Source organism: Bos indicus x Bos taurus, chromosome 22 (assembly GCF_003369695.1).
Source record: "Bos indicus x Bos taurus breed Angus x Brahman F1 hybrid chromosome 22, Bos_hybrid_MaternalHap_v2.0, whole genome shotgun sequence".
Lineage (NCBI taxonomy): Eukaryota > Metazoa > Chordata > Mammalia > Artiodactyla > Bovidae > Bos > Bos indicus x Bos taurus.
The window spans coordinates 28,432,619-28,457,537 of record NC_040097.1 but is presented as its reverse complement, the minus strand read 5'-3'; the positions used below and the strand labels follow the sequence as shown (position 1 = coordinate 28,457,537).

The window sequence follows — 24,919 nt, the reverse complement described above, 5'->3', positions numbered from 1 at the left end:
TTCACTGCACTGTGCAGCTTGACTTGCAGGGATCTTAGTTCCCCCATCAAGGATTGAATCCCAGGCCACAGCAGTAAAAGCACCAAATCCTAACCACTAGACCACCAAGAGAAGCTTCCCTTATGACTCAGAGGTAAAGAATCTGCCTGCAATGCAGAAGACTTGGGTTTGATCCCTGGGTCAGGAAGATCCCCTGGAGAACAGAATGGCAACCCACTCCAGTATTCTTGCCTGGGAAATTTCATGGACAGAGGAGCCTGGTGGGCTACAGTCCATGGGGTCACAGAGAGTCAGACATGACTGAGCGTGCATACACTGGAGGCCACCAGGGAATTCCCCATCAGGCCATTTCTCTTAAATAGAGACCCCAGCAAGTCAGGTCAGCCTGGTGGATATCTTTCTAACGTTTTCCCCTTATCCTTCCACTGGCCTAAAATCTTGAGTGATTTTGACCAAAGAGGGACCTTGTATTTACCCTATAAGGAAAACACTGGCCTAAAGGACAGGAATGCAGATTGGGCAATTGACTGCTCGTGCCAGGTGCGTTCCTGGGCGTGTTGAATGAGTAAAGGAATCCACTTCACCTCAGCTCCACTGCCATTTTCCGAGCCTCATCCCGGCTCTCTGAGATCTAGAACTCCAAGATAGTTTAAAAGCACGATGGAAGAATGGTTTCAGAAATTTGACAAGCTAGCTTATTTCCAGCTGCCAGCTAGATCAAGTGCCACTACAGTTAGAAGTGTTTTCCTTGCTACTTCAAACAGTGATAAGAATCACACAGGTAATACATGTCTAAATTAGACGATTCCCAATGGTTAGGAAGTGGAAATCTCACTCTTGTATGAAACAGACCGACCTTTGTTCATTTTATACAAACTTCTATAATTTTTAGAAATTAAAAAAAAAAAACAGGAATACCAAGAATGTGACAACACCTGCATAACCACTTAAACTGATGATAACAAATATTTTGTTATATTGACTTCATCTTATTTTTATTAATAAAATAAACATGACTAGTAATGCTGAAGTTTGTGGTGCCATGAACCCCTCGTACATTCTACTGTCCTGAACCGCTGTCATGAATGAAGTTTGTGCCATTCCTGTTCACTTTTATACTATTACAGGCACATATGTGAAATCACATTTTGCAAAAACTCCAGGGATCAAACTCACGCAGTGAAAGCGCCAGGTCCTAACTACTGGGCCGCCAGGGAATTCCCCCAACCCCTCTCCCCCATCACAACAACTTTTTAAGATTTAAGTTGGGGAAATGGCTTTGCCTTTCAGACTTAAAAATGCAGTCTCATTCCCATAACTTCATTTGCAAACCCAGTTGCCATCTCATTTTTTCAAATTCTTTAAAATTAGCTGAAACCTTTCACTGTTTAAGTAGGGTTTTTGCTGCAGGGGGCTGTCTGTTCTCAACGCTGGGATGTGCCGAATGGAGAGCCTTGTGTTTCACGTTTGTAAGTGATAAGAGGGGGAGGTGGCAGCTTTACAGAGATCAGGTTTCAAGTCCAGCCCTAGTTTTTATGTGTGTGGGAATGGACGCAAAGGAAAACACAGCTGAGCTGCATTGTGGCTCTTCCTGTCGAACCTGTTCACGGCCAGGGTGAGTAAACCAGGAGCAGCGTCTCCTTCGCCCAGCCTCCAGTGAAATTTGTGCCTGGATTCAAAGCAACTGACTTCCCAGGAAATACCATCTGAATCTCCCCCATACCCCGTGTGGAAAGTGCGTCTCTCTCCCGGGGAAATCTGCCAGAGAGAACTTGGCTGTCCTCTCCCAGATGGAGGAAGGAATGGAACCCGGGTGGTGTCACTTGGAGGAATTGCTGATGTCAGTAGCGTGTCAGCCGTGGGAGGCTCGGTTTGTGAAACTGAGTTACACCTAAGTGTCTTAGGAAACTCTGTGCAGAACTCACCGGAGCTGCCCGGCTGGGACAGGAGGGAGAGGGGGAGGGAGAGAGCACCTCGGAGATTCCCTTCCCCTTGGTATCTCACTTTTGGAACCTTGGGATTAAAAGACATGAAAGCCTGGAAACTACAGAAGTTTTAGGAAATCGGTATGTACCTTTAAGCTCCCACGAATTCCTCTTTCTACCTGGGCGAGGGTTATAGTTAGACGCTAGGTGCTCAGACGACAAAGCGCTGTGTTCTCAGTGGGTGATGGTTTATTTCACTGTTTGAGGTGGAGGGTCCAGTTTGAACAGGTCTGTCTCCCAGCTGTATGTGCGTGGGAACCATCAGCTTGTGCTGTTTCTTTTAGATAAGGTTGGTGAAAAGTCTTGGTTCCTGTACCCCAGGAAATGGTTTTGCTGGTGGTGCATTGCGGAGAAGTTATTTTCTTAATGATTAGAATGTTTTATGAAGATTCTTTGAACGTAAGTTAAAAATCCAGCTAAAGTCTAATAATGGAATGAAATTGCTGTGCTAGTATTTCTCTGACCAAGACTGGGGTGGAGAAGAGGAATTCCCAACTACGAAGTCAAAGTTCAAAGGACAAGCTGGGTCTCAGGCTAATGTGAAGGGTTGGGAATGAACCCAGAAAACGCAGGAGGGCCCACTCAGTTCTGTGAATGAGCTGCTTTTTACAAGTTAAATTTTCAGATGCCCATTGCTAGTAAGTTGTATTTCTCCCACCCAACTGGCAGATAACACCTGGTGCGGCATTAGAGTATCAACAGTGGGAATATGTTGATGAATTCTCTTACAAAAACTGGAAGCTTTAGCTCAGAAACCAAGAGAGCAGTGTCAGCATTCACTCCCATCCCACCGAGCCTCCAATTTCTAGCACTCAAGTTTCTGTGGCATTTAGGGGAACTCTTGTACGTGGGGAAATTATCACTGAGAATCACCCTTGCTTGGGGTTCCGTTTTACTTTCACTTTGCATTCTTTTGAAATTTAATCTGTGGTCTTATTGAAACATTCCTTTGAATCTCTTTCCATTTAAATATGAAGTCAACATCTTTGATCAGAAGGCATGTGCTTACTGGAATCTACAATTTCCTTACTCACTCTTTTATTTCGTTGAGTCAAAGGAAAAATAGTATGCATGTTCCCCACAGTTGCTTGGTTTTATTGTTCGGGAAACAGTGATAAAGTGAAGATTACTGTCAAAAGAAGGAATAAACTGGTTTCACGCTATAGTTGGTTTGTGAAAAGGCATATGCCTAATCTCAAACTTAATTCTTGATTTTTTTATTATTAAGCTGATTTCTAGACTTAGTAAAAGTTAACATTAATTAAAGCTGTGTTGCATTTTTGTTTTCTTCATTTCTTAGTTATTCCAATGGAAACAGCTGGAGAACTTATATTTCCGTGAGAAAAAGTTTGCTGTTGAAGTTCATGATCCACGGAGGTGAGAATAAAAGCCTTTTTTTCTGTACGGGTCCAATGACTAGCCACATATGCTGCTATGAATATTCATGTGCACATGTTTTCATTTCTCTTGGGTGCATACCTAGGAGTAGAATTGCTTGATCAAATCGTAACTCTCTTTGACCTTCTGAGGAACTGTCAGACTGTTTTCCAAAGCAGCTATCCCCTTTTACATCCCTACCAAAACTCTGCATGGTTTCATTTTCTCCACATCCTCTAATATTTGTTAGTTTTTCTGTGTGTGTGTGTAAATAGCCATCCTGATGGTGTGCAGTGATAACTCATACTGGTTTAGATTTGCTCACCGAGCATCTTTTCATGGACTCATCGGCCATTTGTCTACCTTTTTTAGAGAAATGTTTATTCAGATCCTTTGCTCATTTTTAAGTTTGCTATTCTTGGTCACTTAAAAAAGTTCCTAAATTATCAACATGAATTAAAGTCAAGATTGTAGGCTCTCCAAGTTCCTCAGAGGAATTCCTTATCAGCTCGCAGTGGTTGCTTTTCAGATATAAGTTTATGGATATTTGGAGGTCAGAGGGATGGAGGAAACAGCTGTGGCAAAAAGATGACCTGGAGATACAAGGCAGATTCCTACAAGGAACACTGGTGCTCTTCTCCCCGCAACCCTGCCCCCATCTTTGCTTCTCTTGCTCTGTCCTCTGACCCTCTCTCTTTTCATCCAGTACATAAGCAGTAATCTGGGCCAGTTTCGAACATGCATATTATCAGACAATATTATTATGCTCATCCTCTGATAGTGCCAAAGCCAGACAATAGCTAGATCTGAGATGCTCTCTTTCCTTGGAGGAAGGTGCTGATCCCACAGGTCATGATCTCTTGATCTTTAAAGTAACACATTTATTCTCACCTTTTTGTGATGGTTGCACATCGCACATCTGTGGTCTTTAATTTGATGTTTTTAGTACAGCCTCCAATGTGGCTAATTCTCATCTGCTATGAAATAATTTTTAATTTCTATTATTTCCAGTATCATGCTTCTGTGCAGAGTACAGAATGTTTATATTTATGTACACAAGTCTACTAGACTTAGGTTTTTCTAAAATATTATATGGTTGACATATTAATAATCATTTTCTCTTAATTACTTTAAAAATTTTCATTTTGTATTAGAGCATAATTGTTTAACAATGTTGTGTTAGTTTCATGCGTACGGCAAAGTGATTCAGTTATACATATACATGTGTCTATTCTTTTTCTAATACTCTGTCCATTTTCTCATCTGCTTTTGAAGATGTGTGTTTGTATTGTTTAATATGCTGCTTTTATGAGGAGATACCCAAGTGTGATTGGCTTTCTCATAAAAAGGAGACAATCAGAGGCTTGGTCCTTGAAGGCAAGGGTGTGGCAGAGGAAAAACAATTAAGGAGATACTTTGTTACAATGTTACCCACTGGGTACATTTGATATGCTGCTGCTGCTGCTGCTGCTGCTGCTGCTAAGTCACTTCAGTCCTGTCAGACTCTGTGCGACCCCATAGATGGCAGCCCTGTGCAACCCCATAGATGGCAGCCCACCAGGCTCCCCCGTCCCTGGGATTCTCCAAGTAAGAACACTTGAGTGGGTTGCCATTTCCTTCTCCAATGCCTGAAAGTGAAAAGTGAAAGTGAAGTCGCTCAGTCGTTTCCGACTCTTAGCGACCCCATGGTCTGCAGCCTACCCGGCTCCTCTGTCCATGGGATTTTCCAGGCAAGAGTACTGGAGTGGGGTGCCATTGATGTTATGCTGGGCCAGAAACAAATCATGAGTGCTTTCCTTAATCTTTTAGGATTTCAGTATCCAGAAGAACTTTTGGGCAGAGTGGCCTCTTCGTGCAAACGTGGTATGCGAACTCCTCTCTCATCAAGTCCATCTGGGTAATGGCAATTAGTCAGCATCAGTTTTACTTGGACCGGAAGCAAAGCAAAGTAAGTAACTGAAAGTATTTGTACAAGGACAAAGTCCCATCCCTCATTTACTTTCCATTCAGAAGATAAACTTTCTTAGAAAAGATGCAACCTCATGCGTTTTTGTTTCTTGAGTCTTGTGGGTTTTTTTTTTAACTTTACTACCAGTTGTTTTAATTTTTCTTACATTTAACAGATGGGCAACCTATAGCCTGCTCTGAAAGTTGTAAGATTCGCCAACTTTTAGGCATTGTGTGAGTCTGTGCACTCATGACTTTTTTATGTTAATGATCGAACTATACCATGAGGAAGAATCATGCGTGATTAATAAAACATTTTAGTGACAAAGCTGAAGTCTGAATTTTTTTCTGAAAAATACCACTATAGTATATAAAAGTTCTGTATCGTCCTTTGTGTTGACATTTTTATTCCATATTAACTGAATCGTTTTATTAATTTAAAATAGGTGTGACTGAATGAATTCCCTTTCCATGTTGTGTTAGGCAAAAATCCCTTCAGCCAGGAGTTTAGACGATATCGCAATGGACTTGACAGAGACAGGAGCACCAAGGGTCTCTAAACCGGTGACACTCGAGGCGAAAAGCCAGTTCATTATGGCAAGCAACGGCAGTTTAATTTCCTCAGGTAATATTTTTGGATTAGAGAGTGTGCGAGCCATCTATATCTTAATGTACTTTTATTTTTTTTGGTTGTAAACCACTTTTAAATGTATCTTTTAACCCATTATTTACAGAATAAGTAAGCATATGAGAGAACCTATAGTATACAGCAGTTTTGAATAAAATTTTGAAATTAGTTTTTAAAAGAATATGAAGCAAGTTAAGTTATAAAGTTCAGGTTGTATAATTAACACTAGATGCTCAGACAGTGAGTGCCTTGGGGTAGCTTGCGAGAACATTTTCTCCCCATCAGGTCCAGAAGCTTTTTCTTTCTCCAGTGTGTAGTTTTTGATACAGACAGTCATCTAATTTTCCATTTAACATAAAATCAACCATGATTACAACCCTTGAACTCCATCTCATCCCCAAAGTGATTTTTGCTCCCAAACCCTTACTCTGCAGACATTTATATGAGAGTATCACTAAGTATACATAAGTCACTAAAAATATTCTCATCTAAATCCCATTGTCTGCTTGTGAATCTGAAACACAGAATATCCCCTTGCCTTCCTTACTTTCCAAAAGAACATTCCAAACAACTATCTCCAGGAACATCTTACCTTCTCTCTTGCTCAGAAAAATGAATTTTTTCATTGAGTGTGTCTAAAACATTAAACATTTTATCATTGCTTCCCAAATGACTGAACCGAAATGCAAAAGGCGTATATTATTACCAGGTTCTGTTGGATGCCCAGAAGCATGAGAAAATGTTCTCCAGTTTCCTTTTATTATGTTCAGAAACAAGGAGAAAAGAAAGAAACTATTATTAAATAGCAGGTTTGGCTTAAAAATCCTTTGTCCTCTGAAAAGGAAGGAAACATGCCTGTATAAACCTTCCCTGCCCTCCCTCCCCACCCCCCACCACCTCCAGGTTCTCAAGACTCAGAAGTCAGTGAGGAGCAAAAGAGAGAGAAGATCCTTGAACTCAAGAAGAAGGAAAAACTGTTGCAAGAAAAGCTCCTGAAGAAAGTTGAAGAGCTTAAGAAGATCTGTTTGCGGGAGGCTGTGAGTGTCTTCTGCTTTGGGGAACATTTCAAATTGTGTTTGACAGTTCCAGCCAGGGTCAGTAATCTCCCTCTTGGTTCTGTCCTGTTTTATAGGAGCTCACAGGCAAAATGCCCAAGGAGTATCCTCTGAATGTAGGTGAGAAACCTCCTCAGGTCAGAAGGCGTATAGGTACCGCGTTCAAATTAGATGACAACTTGCTGCCAAGTGAAGAGGTATGGGCACCCGTTCTGAGCACTTCTGTCAACAGTGAGGCAGAAGAGCTGTCAGTTGAATGTAGCTGACTTGTTCCTTTGGGTTTTGGGTTACTGCTGTACATTTTTATCTCACCAGCTAAAGGTGATCATGGAGACCAAGTTGAATTCTTTCCTTCATGCACAGTTTAGTTAATGTTGAGTTCTCATGACTTTACTCCTCCAAACAGAGAGAGTATTAAATGAACTCTATTTCTAAATTGAGAAACATTATTTTAAGAATTAATAATTCAGCACTAGAGTCTCCCACTTAAAACCAAATAGCCTTTGGCAAATCATTGACCTCTCTGAAGTCTAATTCTCTGGTTTTCTCATCAATAAAATGGGGGTAATGATTGTTCTTCCCTCTGAGAGATGCAAGGAGTATTCAGTGAGATAACACACGTATAACACTTTAGGTATAATAAAGTTAAAAGATTTGTTAGGCAATATAGATGATACTTTCCTATTTGTATGTCATCAGACACTATGACCCTATTCATGTTTCTTGTAGAAATTTGGCCATCTTGGCTTTAGAAAATAGTAGTGGTTTCCATTCATAATAAAGTTAGCATTGCTGTTTATTAAGTGTTCAGTGTATACCCAGCTCTGAGCTAAGCAATGCACACACATTGTTTCCTTTCATCTTCACCATAGTTTCATAAAGTGGATGTTACATCCATTTTACAAGTAAAAAAAACTGAAGCATTAAAAATTAAGTAATATATCCAGGGCCATGCAACCAGGAGTTACCCAGAAAGAATGGATATTTTATCCATTTATCTGTTTTTATCCAGTTTATCTGTTTCTGAAGCTGTGCATATGACTATAACATTCTCTGGCTATGAATCTTGGGTGAAGGATCCCTTCTTGAAAAATATGATCTTCATCTAACCAGTTGAATGAATGGAAGGTCAATTCCCTTCTTTGAAAAGGAAAGAGAATTGGACTGTTAAAGTAAATGGAGGGAGGTCGTATCTTCTAGGAAAGTGTTTGAGAATACCTAAGGAGTAAAACTTAGGAAGATTTCATTCACAAAGAGCATCTGATGTGAGAATGCATGAGAAAGAGAAATTTTATTATCAAGGACATATGAGAGTGACCGTGTATCTCCTGCATGTGAATGCAGGATCCTGCTTTGCAAGAACTGGAGAGCAATTTCCTAATACAGCAAAAGCTGGTTGAGGCTGCGAAGAAGCTTGCCAATGAGCCCGACCTTTGCAAAACCGTGAAGAAAAAACGAAAGCAAGATTACACGGATGCAGTGAAAAAGCTTCAGGAGATTGAAAATGCTATAAATGAGTATCGCATTAGATGTGGAAAGAAACCCAGCCAGAAAGCAACAGTTATCTTACCAGGTTAGTAACTAGTGAGGTTTTTTTGAGTCACCTAAGTCAGCCCTCTTGATGGAATGTACCATTTCCAAACCAGTTCATTTGATGAGAAAAGAATGGATTGATCCTTAAGTTTCTTAGGATAAAAATGATTTGGAATTTCATTCTTACAAGTATGTTAACTTGGTCTTCTGTGACCTTCTCATTGTTGTAAAACTATACTATTGTATTGCTTTAATTTTCAGGATGAAAGAGCTTTACACAGCAATATTAGTTCCCAATAAGAGAGATTCACCTCTAACTGGCCTGATGTCATTGCAAGAAATATATTTGAAAACACAGAGTATTAAGACAGCTGGGCCCTACATAATAGTTTCTCAGAGATTTTTAATGCAGCAGACCATATGTATTTTCTAAGGACCTATCCAATATATGTGGATAGAAAAGAACTCTTACAATTACGGTTATTTATAGAGGCTATTTCGGAGAAGGCAATGGCACCTCAATCCAGTGTTCTTGCCTGGAAAATCCCATTGACAGAGGGGCCTGGAAGGCTGCAGTCCATGGGGTCGCTGAGGGTTGGACACGACTGAGTGACTTCACTTTCACTTTTCACTTTCATGCATTGGAGAAGGAAATGGCAACCCACTCCAGTGTTCTTGCCTGGAGAATCCCAGGGACGGGGGAGCCTGGTGGGCTGCCGTCTATGGGGTCGCACAGAGTCGGACACGACTGAAGTGACTTAGCAGCAGCATAGAGGCTATTTATGGACATATGTTCCTGTTGTATTATGAAATGCAGAAGGCAGAATACAAAATTGTAGCCAAAACATAGTCCTGACATTGTATAAATATGTACACATAGAGACTGGTTGGGCAGGAGTTCAAAAATACTAATAGTTGTAGAATTTCATGTCAATTTTCTTCTTAATTCTCTTTAGTATTTTCAAAATTCTCAACATCATGTATCTAAAACTAATATTCAGAAAAAAATTAAACTGAAAAGTCTCATTTAGGTGCATTTCAAGTCCAACAGGCCTTCCATGTTTATTAGAATAAATTTTAGAATTGATCATTGGTTGAAATATGATTACTTCTTTTGATTCCAAGACTTTCCACCCTCCCCCCCATTTAAGCATCTGTGAAATTGGGATAATTCTTATACTAGATGAGGCATTACAGTTATGATCAGTACTTTTTCTTTTTTTTACTGGAATATCAACCAATTATACATCTTAGATTTGACAAAATATGGTAATGAGTTTTAAAGTATACTGAGCTTCAGGGCATATGATTTGAAAAGCAGAGATACAGCTTTTTAGTAAGTGAATGCATGGACATCAACACACACGTGTTTGTCAACTACAGCTGGGGAATTTAGGATGGTTTTGACTCAATGCAAAATCCAGTTGGCCTCATTGGTGGCCATTCTGGACCCATAGGAGATGGGTAGTGAGCAGGTCACTTAACTTTGATAGCCATTTGTCGTGGCCCATTCATCTCCAACTGTGTAAGATTCCAATGTTATCCTTTACAGTAACTGACATTCAGGCAGCACCGATGCCAATGGTTGAGTATATATCGGTGGATTATTTTTAAAGCCTGCCTGACAGCTGACTATACTGGCATCTCGCCTTCAAGCTCTACCCTGTGTCCCATTAAGAGACAGTCCTCTTGGCTCTGATAGAGATTAATTTTAGATTGGATGGGGAGATTCACTTCATAATGGCTTCGAAGCTTACACTGAGGTGTCACATTTGCCTGTAACCTTGCCCATCCTTGACAACTGAATATGGAAAGATTTGCCAAAGCACATCAACACATCAAAGATGTCACTTTTTAAAAAAAATTTTATTGGAGTATAGTTGTTTTATAATGTTGTGTCAGTTTTTGCTGTACAGCAAAGTGAGATGTCGCTTTTTGCCAAACCCGTTTTGTAACATTTGACAAGCACCGGTAATAATCACATTTTTATGGACATTTCCAACCACCAGACTTCTTTCACTAGAATACTGTATGTAGGTAACCAAAGTAATAAGTATAGTTAATATTTATTGAGCATTTGTCTTGTACCGGGAGCAAGGCCAAGGGCTTTACCTCTATTATGTCATCGAATGCCCACCAAAGCGCTAAACACGAGGTACTATTTTCATCCCTATTTTAGAGTTGAGCCAAATGATGCTTGGAGAGATTAAGTAATTTGCCCAGGGTCTCCCAGCCAATAAGTGACAACACCAGGCTTTGAATCCAGGTCTGTTTATTTCAGTGGTTCTCAACCAGCAGCAATTTTGCATCCCTGGGAAATGTCTGCAGGCGTGTTTGATTGTCAAAACTGAGGGTGGGGAGGGTACTGATATCCAGTAGTAGAGGCTAGAGAGCCTACAGTGCAAAGGACAGCACCCCCCAACAAAGAATCATCCAGTCTAGGATGTCAGTAGTGCCACCCACTGTTAGGAAACCCTAGTCTGATTCAGAAGCTTCCGTACCACAAATGTCCTCACTCTATCAAGAAAAAGCCCTTCTCTTCAGGAGAGAGCTCAAAAAATAAGTTAACCTAACAGTGCAGTAGATTCTCAAAGTAAGGTTCTCAAGTCTGTTCCATTGTAAGAAATAATCCAGTGTAATATTTGTATAGTAGGGAAGATGTTTATGTCTTAAGTGGTCAATGAGTCCATTCTCACAAAGTTAATTACTCCTAATGCACTGTAACTAGTTGCATTTATCTAAGTAAAACTAAGATGCACTCCATTGAGAATTGTTTTATTGAACTATTAGGGGTGTCCAAAGGCACCATTGTACTAAAGATAGTTTATTTTGTTCACAGAAGACATCATCCCATCAGAAAGCAGCTCCTTGTCTGATACTACCACCTATGATGATCGTAAGTAGCTCTCCCTTTTCAATTTAAAATGTTACATATTCTGAAATACTAAGAAAGGTTTTGAGTAGGAAAGCCTATTTATTACTCTTTTGGGAAAAGTAGAATCAACTAGCTTACATTTATGAAGAATGGTTGGGAAAGGGCTTAAGATTAGCTTTTACACAGGTTGTGCTGTGCTGCGCTTAGTCACTCAGTTGTGTCTGACTCTTTACAACCCCATGGACCGTAGCCCACCAGGCTCCTCTGTCCGTGGGTATTCTCCATGCAAGACACTGGAGTGGATTGCCATGCCCTCTTCCAGGGGATCTTCCCAACCCAGGGATCGAACCCAGGCCTCCCTTTACACAGGTTAGCTCAGCGTAAAATATAGTACCATACAAATCACATGACTTCAATGAATCAAAGTACCATAACATGAGTAAATAGGTATCTTGATAAGGCTTTGTAAGGTTCTGCAGAATTTATTTTTTTAGCTTTTGAAGTAGCTATAGATTCACAGGCAGTTGCAAAGTAATAAAGAGTCATTCACCCAGCTTTGTCCAGTGGTGACATCTTATATATTGGGTGTCTGATAACAAAACCAGGAAATGAGTGTTGTGCAGGCTACACTACCAGGAAATAATGGAAACTTTGATTTTTCACTGTCTACTTATTCTGGATAAGTGGGAGTTTATTTTCCTTAGAAGCACATATTTTAGAAATTGTGTTACATGTTACTGTGTCGGTTTCCTAGAAATAGACCTTATCTATTTTACTGACCCATGTTCAACACATTTCATGATGGAATGGATTTCATATCAAGTGGTAGAATATTTCCTTATAATCCCTTCCTTGTGCTTAAGCAGGGGAGCTGGCTATCTGTTTGATGTGATTTAAAGAATTCAGAAGCCAATAAACCCTACTGCTTTATCTTCTTCCAAATGGAATGGTTTGTGAAAGTCTTCCATTTCAGAACTCTTCCTTTTAGCTGAGGTTTGGTCATGCTTGCCACTTCTCTTTGAAAATACAAATATCAGTGAGAGACATTAACAAGCCCCTAATGACTCATCATAAATCAGTTTCATCCCTGTCAGTGATAGGATGAGTCTTTGGTCAGCCAGGGAGGCCTAAGAATGTTAAAAGTAAAGCTCGGCAAAACTGATCCAGTCCAACTTTATAGGCCAACTTCCTCTTGGCCCTTTATACACTGAGATTTTTCTGTGGTATAACTCTTGTTAAGCATCACCCATTACACCTGAGAGATTTATGTGCTCAAAGTGGCTCCTATTGAGTTGACAGAAGTTGGGTCTGTCCCCACAAGAACATTCAGTAATTTCTATTTTCTATTGTGTAAAATATAAAAATACGTTTCCTGGAACTTACGCACTTTAAAAATTACATTCTTTGGAAGAACATTTTACTCACCAGACAGATCTTCCACTTTATTGGGGGGAGGGAGGTGTTGGCAAGACATTTGTTTACTTTTTTATTTATCTAGTTATTCATTCATTCACTTATTGCAGCCAATGATACCTTCACTCTTGCTGGGCAGCGATCAAGTTCAGTACCTCATTCTCCAAGAATTCTTCCTCCCAAGTCTCTCGGTATTGAGAGAATCCATTTCAGAAAGTCATCCATCAATGAACAGTTTGTGGATACCAGACAGTCCAGGTAAGAAGACAGATCATCAAAGAGGTGACTGCCTCACCACTGTAAGATCTTTGCTCCAAAAGAGTCAACCTATTTTTGTGTTATCCTGTTTATTCTTTCAGAAAGGGTTATCTTATAAAATCAAGCGTAGAATCTAACCCAGTTATTTGTTGTTGGCAGCAAGTGGAAGTGTCTTTAAAGAGGTCTTTTAAAAAATATTTGGCTGTTTCCTTAAAGTCTGTTTGGTTTGTATTAAATAATAGAGGCATTAACTATAAATCTGAATTTGGATATAGTGTCAAAGTTCTGTTTCATCACCCAAGGTCTCAGGAACATTTAATACAACTCTACTAGGCAATAGAACTGACTTCTAATCTTTCAAAGGAAAATGGGACTCGAGTACATTTTTAATCTGTAACTTCTTCTCAGGTGTCTCAAGTAAATATTTTTGGGACAATAACTTTTTAAAAGATGAAAGACCAGTGATTCCCAGAATTTGGCTGCATGGATCACTACTAGGTTTTTTGTTTGTTTTTTTAAATTGGGTCCAAGATAGGGTTACCAGCTTTTTACTTTGCCTAATTAGTATGTTCACACAGGTAGCACTGTGATTTCATGAAAATATGACACATATCCAAAATACAGTCATTGTTGTAGTAATAATAAGATGAACATTTGTTGAGCACTTAGTATGTGCCAGACACTGTTCCAAGTGTTTAACATATAATAACAAATTTAGTCGTAAGAAAATGCTCATTGTATTACTACCATCCTTAGCATTTACAGATGAGTACACTGAGGATAAGAAAGCATGAATCACTTGTTGGGTACATCAATTAGTAACTGTCAGAATTGGGATTTAAACCGACATAGCCTGACTGCAAAGCCTATGATGTGATTTTAGCCAACATGTTTTATTGCATCTCAGGAAAGATGGAAATTAGTCTCAAAATAAAAGAGGATTATTTAGATGAAATGATTTTTCATTTATGAAAAGAGAACCAACATTTTGTTATGTTTCTGATCTGTCAAAGACCAGTGAAAATCTTTATTTCATATTAGCCCCAATTTGTAGATTAGCATCTAAGAACTGTTGCCTTAAACAATAGAGATCCAGGTGTCTAGAGCTGTGGTGTCCAGTTCAATTAAAAGCAAATAAAATTTAAAATTCAGCTCTTCAGTCCTACCAGTTGCATTTCAAGTCCTGATAGGCACATGTGGCTGATGTCTGTGATGCTGAGCAGCACAGATAGAGCTCATGTCCATCACCGAAGAAAGTCCTGTCAGATAGCACTGGGCAGGTATGTTTATTATATCAGGGAAAACAAAGCTGTTTCAGCAAAAGGAATCATAACTGGGAAAATCATTATCTTAAGAACTTATTATGCCTCCATTCCCTATAGCTTCGCCCTATAGATGTGTTTGCTCTTTCATCCAGCAATTTCACTTCTAGGAATTTTTCCTCTTGAATTAACTACAGGATCCTTATCTTACAGCATTGTTTATTCTAATGACAAATAAAAACAGCCCAAATGCTCAACTAGTGGATTAAGTAAATTACAGTCAGTATTTATGATGGAATGCTGTACACTCTAAAATAACAATGTGACTGAATATTAAGCAACATAAAATGTTAGATCAAGTTGTGTTTTTTCCTTAAGTGGGTTTTGAAAGAGAATTTATAGTAAGATCTAATTTTTTGTTTTTAAAGGTATAAACACAGTAATTTTTTTTTAACTTTTTTGCCATGCTTTTGTAGTAAGTGAAGTGTAATCGAAGTTGTTTTTAATTAAAATAATTTCAAATTCTGTTCTCACTGTGCTGGGAAGTGGACAAAGCAATTTAAGAATGCTGTGAATGACTGTCTACTGGCCAAATTCAGCCTGTGACCTATTTTTGTATCTCCCATGAGCTAAGCATGGTTTTTAGAATTTTGAATAATTGGAAGGAAAATAAAAAACTAATATTTTTTGTGACAATCTTGTAACATAAAAATTATATGAAAGTTGAATTTCAGTATCCACAGTCAAATCTGATTGGCACACAACCACCTCCAGTCACATACATATTGTCTACACTGCTGTTTTACTTCAGGGGCAGAGCTGAATCATTGGGATAGCCTGCAAAGCCAAAAATACTTCCTATGAGACTTTTTACAGAAAAAGGACTTGCTACCCCTGCTCTCCTTGCTTTCAATGTATTTTATTGAGTACACTCTTTTTCAAAAGTCTTTTCGTTTTTTTCCTTCATATTTATGACTCAGAGTCAGATCACTTGTGCTTCCCCTAAGACTCATCTAAGATGCACCTGGATACTAAACCACAAAGACAGTTTTCCCAATTATCTCTTTATGTTCCCATTCCTTCCGCTTCCTGTTTCTTTCTTTTTTTGTTTTTTAACTGGAGTATAGTTGATTTACACTATTGTGTTTGTTTCAGGCATATAGCACAGTGGTTCAGTTATACATATTATAATTATATATACAATTATTAGCAGTTATTCATATATATATATTTTAGATTCTTCCCCCTTATAGGTTCTTACAAAATATTGAGTATAGTTCCTTGTGCTATATAGTAGGTCCTTGTTGGGTATCTATTTTATTTTATGTTGGAGTATAGTTGATTAACAATGTTGTATTAGTTTCAATATATAAGTATACAATAAGTATACAATAAAGTGATTTAGTTATACACATACATATATCTGGGGTTTCCCTGGTGGCTCAGATGGTAAAGAATCTGCCTGCAGTGCAGGAGACACCAGAGACATGGATCCAATCCCTGGGTCGGGAAGATCCCCTGAATAAGGAAATGGCAACCCACTCCAGTATTCTTGCCTGGGAAATCCCATGGACAGAGAAGCCTGGCGAGCTACAGTTCATGGGGCTGCAGAGAGTGAGACATGAGTGGTGACTTAACACTTTTTCACTTTTCACGCATGTATCTATTCTTTTTCAGATTCTTTTCCCATGTAGGTTATTGCAGAATATTGAGTAGAGTTCCCTGTGCTATACAGTAGGTCCTTGTTGATTATCTGTTTTATATATAGTGATGTATATCTGTTATTACCAAAATCCTAATTTACCTCTCCCCTTCAGTAAGTTTCTAAGCAGCTTATTACAAATTTGCCAGAAATGTTGGGAGGCTCATCATTTTCTGATTTCTTTCTTCCCATCACAGAGAAATGCTGTCCACACACAGCAGTCCTTACAAAACTCTGGAGAGGCGGCCCCAGGGAGGACGGAGCATGCCCACCACCCCGGTTCTCACCCGGAATGCCTACAGTAGCAGCCATTTGGAGTAAGAGAGCTTCATTCTAGCGGCTTTGTCTCCACTGACTTTTGCTCTAAGATTTTGTTTCACTTTGCTGTGTTTTTAATCACTTTCTGCAAGAGGACTTTATGGCTCTACATTTTCTATGCACTTAGCAGTTCAAATATATCAGCCAAGAAAATGTTCTTGAAAATATATCTTGCTTGGGTAGATATTGGATGTTTTGTGCCTTAATTCTTCCAACCAGACATTACTCTCTGTTATTCAGTGGTGTGGACAAAGATAACGACAACAGTGACATTTTGAAGTGTTTACTTGAAGGCTGTGCTGTTTTATATGTCCTATATTATTTAGTCCCCACAAGAAGTCTGATTGGAGATATTAGGTACTGTTTTTGTCCTCGTTTTATATTAAAGAGAGGGAGATTGGTTAAATATCTTGTCCATGTTCATACAGCTGGGAAGTGATGGAGCCATGAGTTAACCCAGAGATCTCCAGTAGCCTGGCCAGGCTTTGGCCCCCCCAACCCCCATCATCCACTCGATGGACCTGGTTTTGAGTGAACTCCGGGAGTTGGTGATGGACAGGGAGGCCTGGTGTGCTGCTGTTCACAGGGTCGTAGAGTTGGACACGACTGAGCGACTCAACTGAACTGAACCCCATGAATGCTGCCATCACCCTAGTCTATGTACCCTGCTATCCTGTTGGGAAAAAGGACCCTCCAAAGACATGTGGGTTTTTCTTAGGCCTTGATGCAGGTTGTCCATCATCGGTTTAGCCTCTCTATTTTCAAAGAGGAATATGGACTGCCCAATTGACAGAACCTGTTTCTTTTCTCATTTTGACCATGTGAACCCAGTGAATTCTGTTGTCGGTCAGCTTTGGAAACCTAAAAAAGTCCTATTGCAGATCAAGAGCTATCAACTCATTCGACATGATGTCCTTTTCCCTTATGTCAGTCCTCCTTTCCTTCTTTGTCCTCAGCAAGCTTGCCTCTCTTTCTTCTTTCAGACCTGAGCCTTCATCTCAGCACTGCCGCCAGCGGAGTGGAAGCCTCGAGTCTCAGTCTCACCTGCTCTCGGAGATGGACCACGAAAAGCCATTTTTCTCCCTCTCCAAATCCCAAAGAAGCAGCAGCACTGAAGTCCTGGATGACGGATCTTCCTACACCAGCCAGTCGAGCACGGAGTATTACTGCACCACGCCCGTGGCCGGCCCCTATTACACCACCCAGACGCTGGACACTCGCTCCCGGGGTCGCAGAAGGTCCAAGAAACAGAACGCCTCGACTTCCAATTCGGGAAGCATGCCCAACCTAGCACACAAGGATAGTCTGAGGAATGGCGTCTACCCCAAGAGTCAGGAGCAGCCTTCTTCCAGCTGCTACATTGCCGGGTACACGCCCTACACGGAGTGTGACCTCTATTACGCCGGCGGCTACGTCTACGAGAACGACACGGAGGGACAGTACAGTGTGAATCCTTCCTACCGGTCATCCGCCCACTACGGATACGACCGCCCAAGGGACTGCAGCAGGTCCTTTCACGAGGACGAGGTCGACCGGGTGCCCCATAATCCGTACGCCACACTCCGGCTGCCGCGGAAGGCTGCCGCCAAGTCAGAGCACATCACCAAAAACATCCACAAAGCCTTAGTGGCAGAGCACCTGCGAGGCTGGTACCAGCGGGCCTCTGGGCAGAAGGAGCAGGCCCACAGCGCACAGACTAGCTTTGACTCAGACAGGGGCTCGCAGAGAAGCCTGGGCTTTGCCGGGCTGCAGGTCCCCTGTTCTCCGAGCAGCCGTGCGTCTTCCTACTCCTCAGGTAAGAATGGTACCCAGATTGCATCTTCCTCATGTGCCCCTGTTCCGGCCCCACCCCCACCCCAAACCACCCTCCTCAAGGGTGCATGAGAGCAGGACCCAAGGTCAGACAAGCGGTAGCCGTTGGGTGGAGAGGCAGATTCAAGTCTAACAAACCTTTCCTGGGTTGGGGGCTTTCGTGTATTTTTATCTTTTCTGGGTCTTCCACTGACAGGCACATCTCTCTAAAGTGTTCTGGGCATTGGGATTATCAAATACATGCTGCTATATATAAAATAGATAACTAACAAGGGCCTACTGGATAGCAGAGGGAACACTGCTCCATATTTAATTAATAACCTATAAGGGAAAATATTCTGAGAAAGAAATAATAACACTAATAAATCTATATGAAAAGTGAAAGTGTTGGTCACTCAATCATGTCTGACTTTGCCACCCCATGGACTAGCTTCCCAGGCTACTCTATGGAATGCTCCAGGCAAGAATCCTGGAGTGGGTTGCCATTCCCTTCTCCAGGGGATCTGCCCAACCCAGGGACTGAAGCCGGGTCTCCTGCATTTTTTACTGTCTGAGCCACCAGGGAAGCCTGATGTGTGTGTGTGTGTATGTGTGCACTAAATTTCTGGGCTGTACCCCTGAAACTAACACAACATTGTAAATTAACTTTCCTTCAATAAATATATTTATGGCATAGAGATTTGGTATATTAAAAGAATAGCATAAACCCTTTAGGTAAGCAGAAAACCATCAGGATTATACATCCTTTCTTGATCACCATGAGGGACTGGGTCACCTAAAAGGCAGTTCATTCTGAATTCTCTGGTCCATGCATGAGACTTCTAAACCTCACTGGAGCTGGCATTTACTAAGCACTGTTCCTGGCACTGTTCTAAGTATTGTGCAGGTCTTGACTCAATTCAGTAATCATATATACTCCACTTTATGGCTGATCTAAGGGACTTTCAAAGATCATTTTGATTAAAGGCATTCTCTCCATGCGTTGACTTTGGTCCCTACCTCCACTGTTACTGCTGGAGACTTACCTGCAAACCTCCAGCTGTGCTAGGTACTTTAAGGAAAGAAATGGGGGCCTAAAAGGAGAGGCTGTTGAGCATTTCACTTCTTCAGCAAACGAGCAGGCATGTCCAAGATGCTGAGGAGCCGGTTTAGAGCCATTTCCTGGCCTGGATGAGTTCACGGTTTAGTTAGCAACCAGAGGAATGTATGAGTGTTAAGCAATGTTAAAGCTCTAAGAAACAGGAACTGTGTGAAAAAAACTGAGGTCGTGCATCTTGCCCCCCTCTCAAGCATGACACCTTAGTGAGACATAGCTCAGGGATTCTTGAATCACTGTGTGGTCATCAGTGAAAACTGTTCCTTTAAAAGTTTCCTAATGTTGACAAGAGGCATTTCCATGGAGATTTCTGTTTGGGTTCTAGTGTTCTGCTACTTGTGCGAGACTTTGGACTTTCCTGCTTATTACCACATCTAACATGAAAAGCCTCCTGTACTTACTTCTTATTTGTGGCTCTGATGTAGAGAAGGCCTTTCTTGCCCTTCAGGTTCAGGGTGTGACATGAGAAACTTGCAGAAACTAAAGAATGAGGGCTGAGACGCATGTGGATGGTCATCAGGGCACAGGGCTGGGGTAAATCTACCCCATCATCTCTTCAACCATCGAGGCCAGGGAGAAGCAGGTGTAACTCAGAAATTTCAACATTCCTGGCCTTTGGCTCAGGACTGGGGCAAAGGTGAGAATGGAGATAATACTTCCTGGTGTGAGCCTTGCTGATATGCAGCTCAATTTTGGCCCCATGGACCAAAAGGCATCACGTTTTTAAGGAATTAGGGGGATGGAGTCAGTGCTCTCAGAATTGCCTTTTGATATTTTCCTCATTCCTGTCTACATTTTATAGCTGCGGAAGTATGTTTCAACAAGCACGCATCATTCTCATGGAAAGAGAAGTTTCTGATGAATTGGCCGAATCAGTCAGGGGTTTTGTAATCCCTTCTAGCCACCTAAAGGCTCTCCGAGTTGACTCAGTTTTAGTAGTCAGGACAGCCACCATTTATTGGCGACTTAACACTGTGCCACCCGGCCTGCTCAGCACTTTATGTGTACTCTGCCACTAAGTGTATGCAACAATTCTGTGTGATGAGTGCTGTTGCTATGCTTATTATTATTATTACCCTAATCTTACAGATGAGGCACTTCTGGCTTAGAGTGCTTAAATGACCCTGCCCATAGGAATTCTATTACTGCTCTGATATCCCAACCACCACGCCTCACCGCCTGACTTAGAGTTATGAAACCTTCCTGGAAGTGGGACTTTTACATCCTGAGTCAAATCCTTGTGGCATCCAGGACTACGGATGAGTTTTGAAGTGTGTTAGTCTCACACTTACCACATGTGCTTTGTGGTTATAAAAGAGAGGAGGAGGTTGGCCACCAGGAACAGGAATCAGAGGAGAGCTGGAAGGCTCCAGGAGCAGGGTGGGGCTTTTGAGTCTTGGGTGACGTGCATGGCATTGTGCACAGAGGCATGGAGCAGGGCTCATTTTAGAGCTGTTGTTCAGTCGCCAAGTTGTGTCCAGCTCTTTGCAAACCCATGGACTGCATGCTTCCCTGTGCCTCACGATATTCTGGAGTTTGCCCAAGTTCATGTCCATTGAATTGGTGATACCATCTAACCTTCTTATAGTCTATCGCCCTCCTCTCCTTCTGCCTTAAATCTTACCTAGCATCAGGGTCTTTTCCAATGAGTCTGCTGTTTGCATCAGGTGGCCAAGGTATTGAGACAGGACAGCAAATGCCCAGCAATGGGGCATTCACTGGGTTTTGCTCCCGTATTATGCCATTGCTTTATTTTTTTATCTTGTTTTTTACCATTTTTAAAGAAAAAATTTTTAATTGAAGTGTAGTCGATTTACAGTGTTGTGTTAGTTTTAGGCATTTAGCAATGTTATTTAGTTATATATGCATATGTGTATTTATGCTTAGGAGGCCTGGCGTGCTGCGATTCATGGGGTAGCGAAGAGTCCGACACGACTGAGCGACTGATCTGATCTGATCTGATCTCTGATATGTGTATATATATTCAGATGCTTTGCCTATATAGGTTATTATCTAATATTGAATAGTTCCCTGTGCTATATATATATAATAAATCTTTGTTGTTTTTCTGTTTTACACACAGTAGTATATATATGTTATTCCCAGAGTCCTATTTTATCCCTCACGCCCACCATTCACCCTTGGTAACCATAAGTTTGTCTTCTCTGTCTGTGAGTCTGTTTATTTTATAAGTTCATTTGTATTATTTTTTTAGATTCCACATATAAGTGATATCATATGATATTTGTCTTTATAATTTCACTAGTATGATAATCTCTGGTTGCATCCATGTTGCTGTAAATAGCATTATTTCATTCCTTTTTATTTAGATCCTTGTCTTGTTCTAGATTAGTCCCTCAGAAGAACTAAATCTCTTCTTCCTGAAATCTTTCCTATACTATTTACCTTCCCCATACCTCAATCCCAAACATTTTTTAAAAGGCAAAAACGTGCCTTGATCCTACTGGTGGTCGATACCACCTTTGGGTGAAGAACCCACAAGTTTTAAGAAGTCAACGTATAGAATTGACTTGTATTGAATTGACAATGTACAGAATTGACAAGGTAAGACTTGTCGTCTTACCTTTACAATTGAAGCCTATCAGGCTATCCAGCCACCATAGCCTTACTGGGAGACTGGGAAAATACTTTTAGTATATGAAAACTGTTTTTTCTGGCTTGTCTTTTGGTTTTTTTTTATAGTGTATCTTTCAATTAACTTTACTCACATTTATAATAATAATAGCTACCATTTATTGCTAGGCACAGTGCTAAATATTTGCACTAACTAGCTTTTTTAATCCTGATACTGTCCTGTACAGAATATATTTATATTGTCCCCACTTTACAGATGAAGAAACTGAGGCTTAAAGAGGACAAACTGTTTGCCCAAGGTCACGTGGCCAGTAAGTGACCAAATTGGAATAGCAACTCTCTTGATTCCAAACACTGGTTTTTAAGATTGACTTTGCACGCAGCTGATTATAACATGCATATGAATGACCCAAACAGTTCTCACTTTGAATAGTCCCACTAATTTTGTCTCTTTTCATTTTTATTTCTAGTGTCTTCCACAAATGCTTCTGGGAACTGGAGGACCCAGATAACCTTAGGGCTATCTGAATACGAGATCCCGGCACATTCTTCCTACACCAGCTGCTATAGCAACATCTATAATCCTTTACCCTCTCCAGGCAGGTAAGAGAGCAGTGCTCAAAAATTTTATTACCCTTTTCCTGATCTAAAGAATTCAGGAATCCAGTTTTATTTTATGAACGCTAAGTAATCTAGCTCAAGGGTTGGCAGACTGTAGTCTAAAATCAGCTGCCACCTATGTTTATAAGTAAAGTTTTATTGGAAAACTAGACATGCTCATTCATTCACTTGTTGCCTATGGCTGTTTCTGTACTTAGAAGGGCAGAAGGGAGTAGTTGCAGCAGAGATCTTATGGCCAACAAAGCTAAAAATACCTAGCCCTTTAAGAAGAAGTTTGTTAATATCTAATCCCGCTCATTCAAATTTGACCCTCTTAGAATTCTATACTTTAAGTTCTGTGTCTGAAGGGTTCTTTTTAATTGCTGTACTTGAAACTGTATTATTGATATACCCGTTTAAGACTCTCTTGGAACCTGGCAGGGAAAAATCTCTCTATGCCAGAAAACGCTGTTCATTCCTCCTAGACAGTTGGTGGGCTAGATTTCGAACATTTGCTGCCTTTTTGTGTCTGCCCCTGTGTTCATTAAGCAGCAGCAGACGCAGCCAGCTGTCCCGAGTGTCTCCTTTGTAAACATTTAGAGGGAATAGACAAGGGGAGTTTGTTAAAATGTGATTTTTAAAAAAGGTTGCAAACTCTGGATTATGTTTTTCAGTTCTTTGCATACATGGGAGGAATTAAAATTGAAGCTTTTGTTTTTCTCAATCACTTTCTCACAGAATAGAATCTGTACCCCTGGTGCTAAGAAGAAGTAAAGCACTTTCTAGTTTTGTTTTAAGAAAAGTTTAATTTTGCTTTCTTTAAGTCAGATTACTTCAGGCATAGGAGGCTTCCATAGACTGTAACTTTTAAAGGTGAATACTGGTGAGTTTGAGGTTACTTTCTTATTAAAGCACTCAGTGTTATAAGCAAATTGGAGATATTTAACCCCAAAAGACTTGTTTTTCTTCTCCATATTTAGCTAAAGTTTTTCTTGGCTTAAAATATCAGGCCAATTGTCTCAACTCAACAAAGGGTGTGCTCAAAATAGAATTTTAATGAAAATATACTTCAGAGGACATCAGATAGCTTGGAGTTCTGTAAATAATGCTTGTAAATGCATGAGGAGCAGGAAGACTTTGGCCCAAAATTTGAGCTGAATTTTTTCAATTCAGTTCTAATCACTTTGTATAATACATTTGCAAGTAATTTTCCTCTTTGCATACTTTCACTTTTTGTTAACTGAATTAGAAACTGTATAAAACAAACCATTCAGGGCATAAGACGGTTCTAATATCCTAAACACCACTTTTATTGGACTCAAGAAGTGTTAAACATTTTAAGAGAGTATCTATTTTTACAAAGTTCATCCACCTACTTCAGCCAGCCCAAGAGGGCCTGATAACAGCGTCTGGTGTCAGAAGGGGCATGATATACAGGAAATTAGAAACTATTTAAAGATCCCTAGTGTGTGTGTGCATGTACACAGAATATGAGCTCATTGTAGAAACTAGGAAAATAATAAAGGAATAAATAAGTAGGACATAATCTACCCATAATTCCACCATCTAGAGATATTAGCTAGTAACATTTCTGGCACATGTCCCCCATTTTTCTGTACTCATTTTTAACATGGTCATAATGATATCATATATACAATTTTATATCCTTCATTATACATGAAATTCTACACCCCAGTTTTTTACTTAATATCTCAACATGTATATTCCTTTTAAAAAAAATCTCTTTAAGCATTGTTTTATGTGACCAATATGGTATTCCACTCAGTAAATACTTTAAGTATTTATTTCACAATTCCCCATAGTTTGATTTTAAATGACTTCTAAATTTCCTTTCTTTTTTTTTAATTGTAAGTAATGCCTTTGAGAATCTTTGAGCCGAATATTTGTCTCAATTCCAGATTATTTCCTTAGGATATATTCCAGAAAGTTGGTTTAATGGATCAAATTGAAAAACATATTTTTTAAACCCCTGCTTTCTAGAAAGATTTGCCAACTTACCCTCCTATCACAGAGAGTTATGGAAATGCTTATTTCTACCCATTTGTTGGTTTAGGATTTTATTTTTATTATGAAACAGTCTGATCCATATAACTCGACCTATTAATAAGCCAAGTATGATAACAATCCTCCATAAAGCTTTAGAAATTTGCTCTAAAATCACATGCTTTTTATGACAATATAATTTTTAAATAACAGAAAAGTTGGGTTTCAAGATAAAGATAAAAGCTTTAGATCTGCCCTTAAAGATTTGAAATATTGAGTCATAGATGAGTTTGTTTTTTAAAATGAAGCATGTATTATGTATTTCCTGAGTGTCCAGAGCTTAATAATGTGATAGAAAGCTGCAAATTGATACCAATAATTTTTTTCCTTATATGATGTAGTACAACTGTCAGCAGCATAAACCTTCCAAAGTTAGAAATGTTGAAGTCTCTTATGCTA

General features: G+C 39.9%; 1 protein-coding gene across 4 annotated transcripts in view; it reads left to right on the top strand.

The window, feature by feature from the left end:
* FRMD4B (FERM domain containing 4B) overlaps positions 1 to 24,919 on the top strand; it is a 360,291-nt gene that overhangs the window by 330,943 nt on the left and 4,429 nt on the right. For all 4 annotated transcript variants that reach the window (XM_027523804.1, XM_027523805.1, XM_027523807.1 and 1 more), the window contains 11 exons: positions 3,286 to 3,362; positions 5,172 to 5,310; positions 5,793 to 5,934; positions 6,841 to 6,974; positions 7,070 to 7,189; positions 8,337 to 8,565; positions 11,365 to 11,421; positions 12,924 to 13,071; positions 16,233 to 16,352; positions 17,337 to 18,148; positions 22,327 to 22,459. In XM_027523804.1, coding sequence (XP_027379605.1) covers positions 3,286 to 3,362; positions 5,172 to 5,310; positions 5,793 to 5,934; positions 6,841 to 6,974; positions 7,070 to 7,189; positions 8,337 to 8,565; positions 11,365 to 11,421; positions 12,924 to 13,071; positions 16,233 to 16,352; positions 17,337 to 18,148; positions 22,327 to 22,459 — 2,111 coding nt within the window. The remainder of the gene's footprint in view (positions 1 to 3,285; positions 3,363 to 5,171; positions 5,311 to 5,792; positions 5,935 to 6,840; positions 6,975 to 7,069; positions 7,190 to 8,336; positions 8,566 to 11,364; positions 11,422 to 12,923; positions 13,072 to 16,232; positions 16,353 to 17,336; positions 18,149 to 22,326; positions 22,460 to 24,919) is intronic.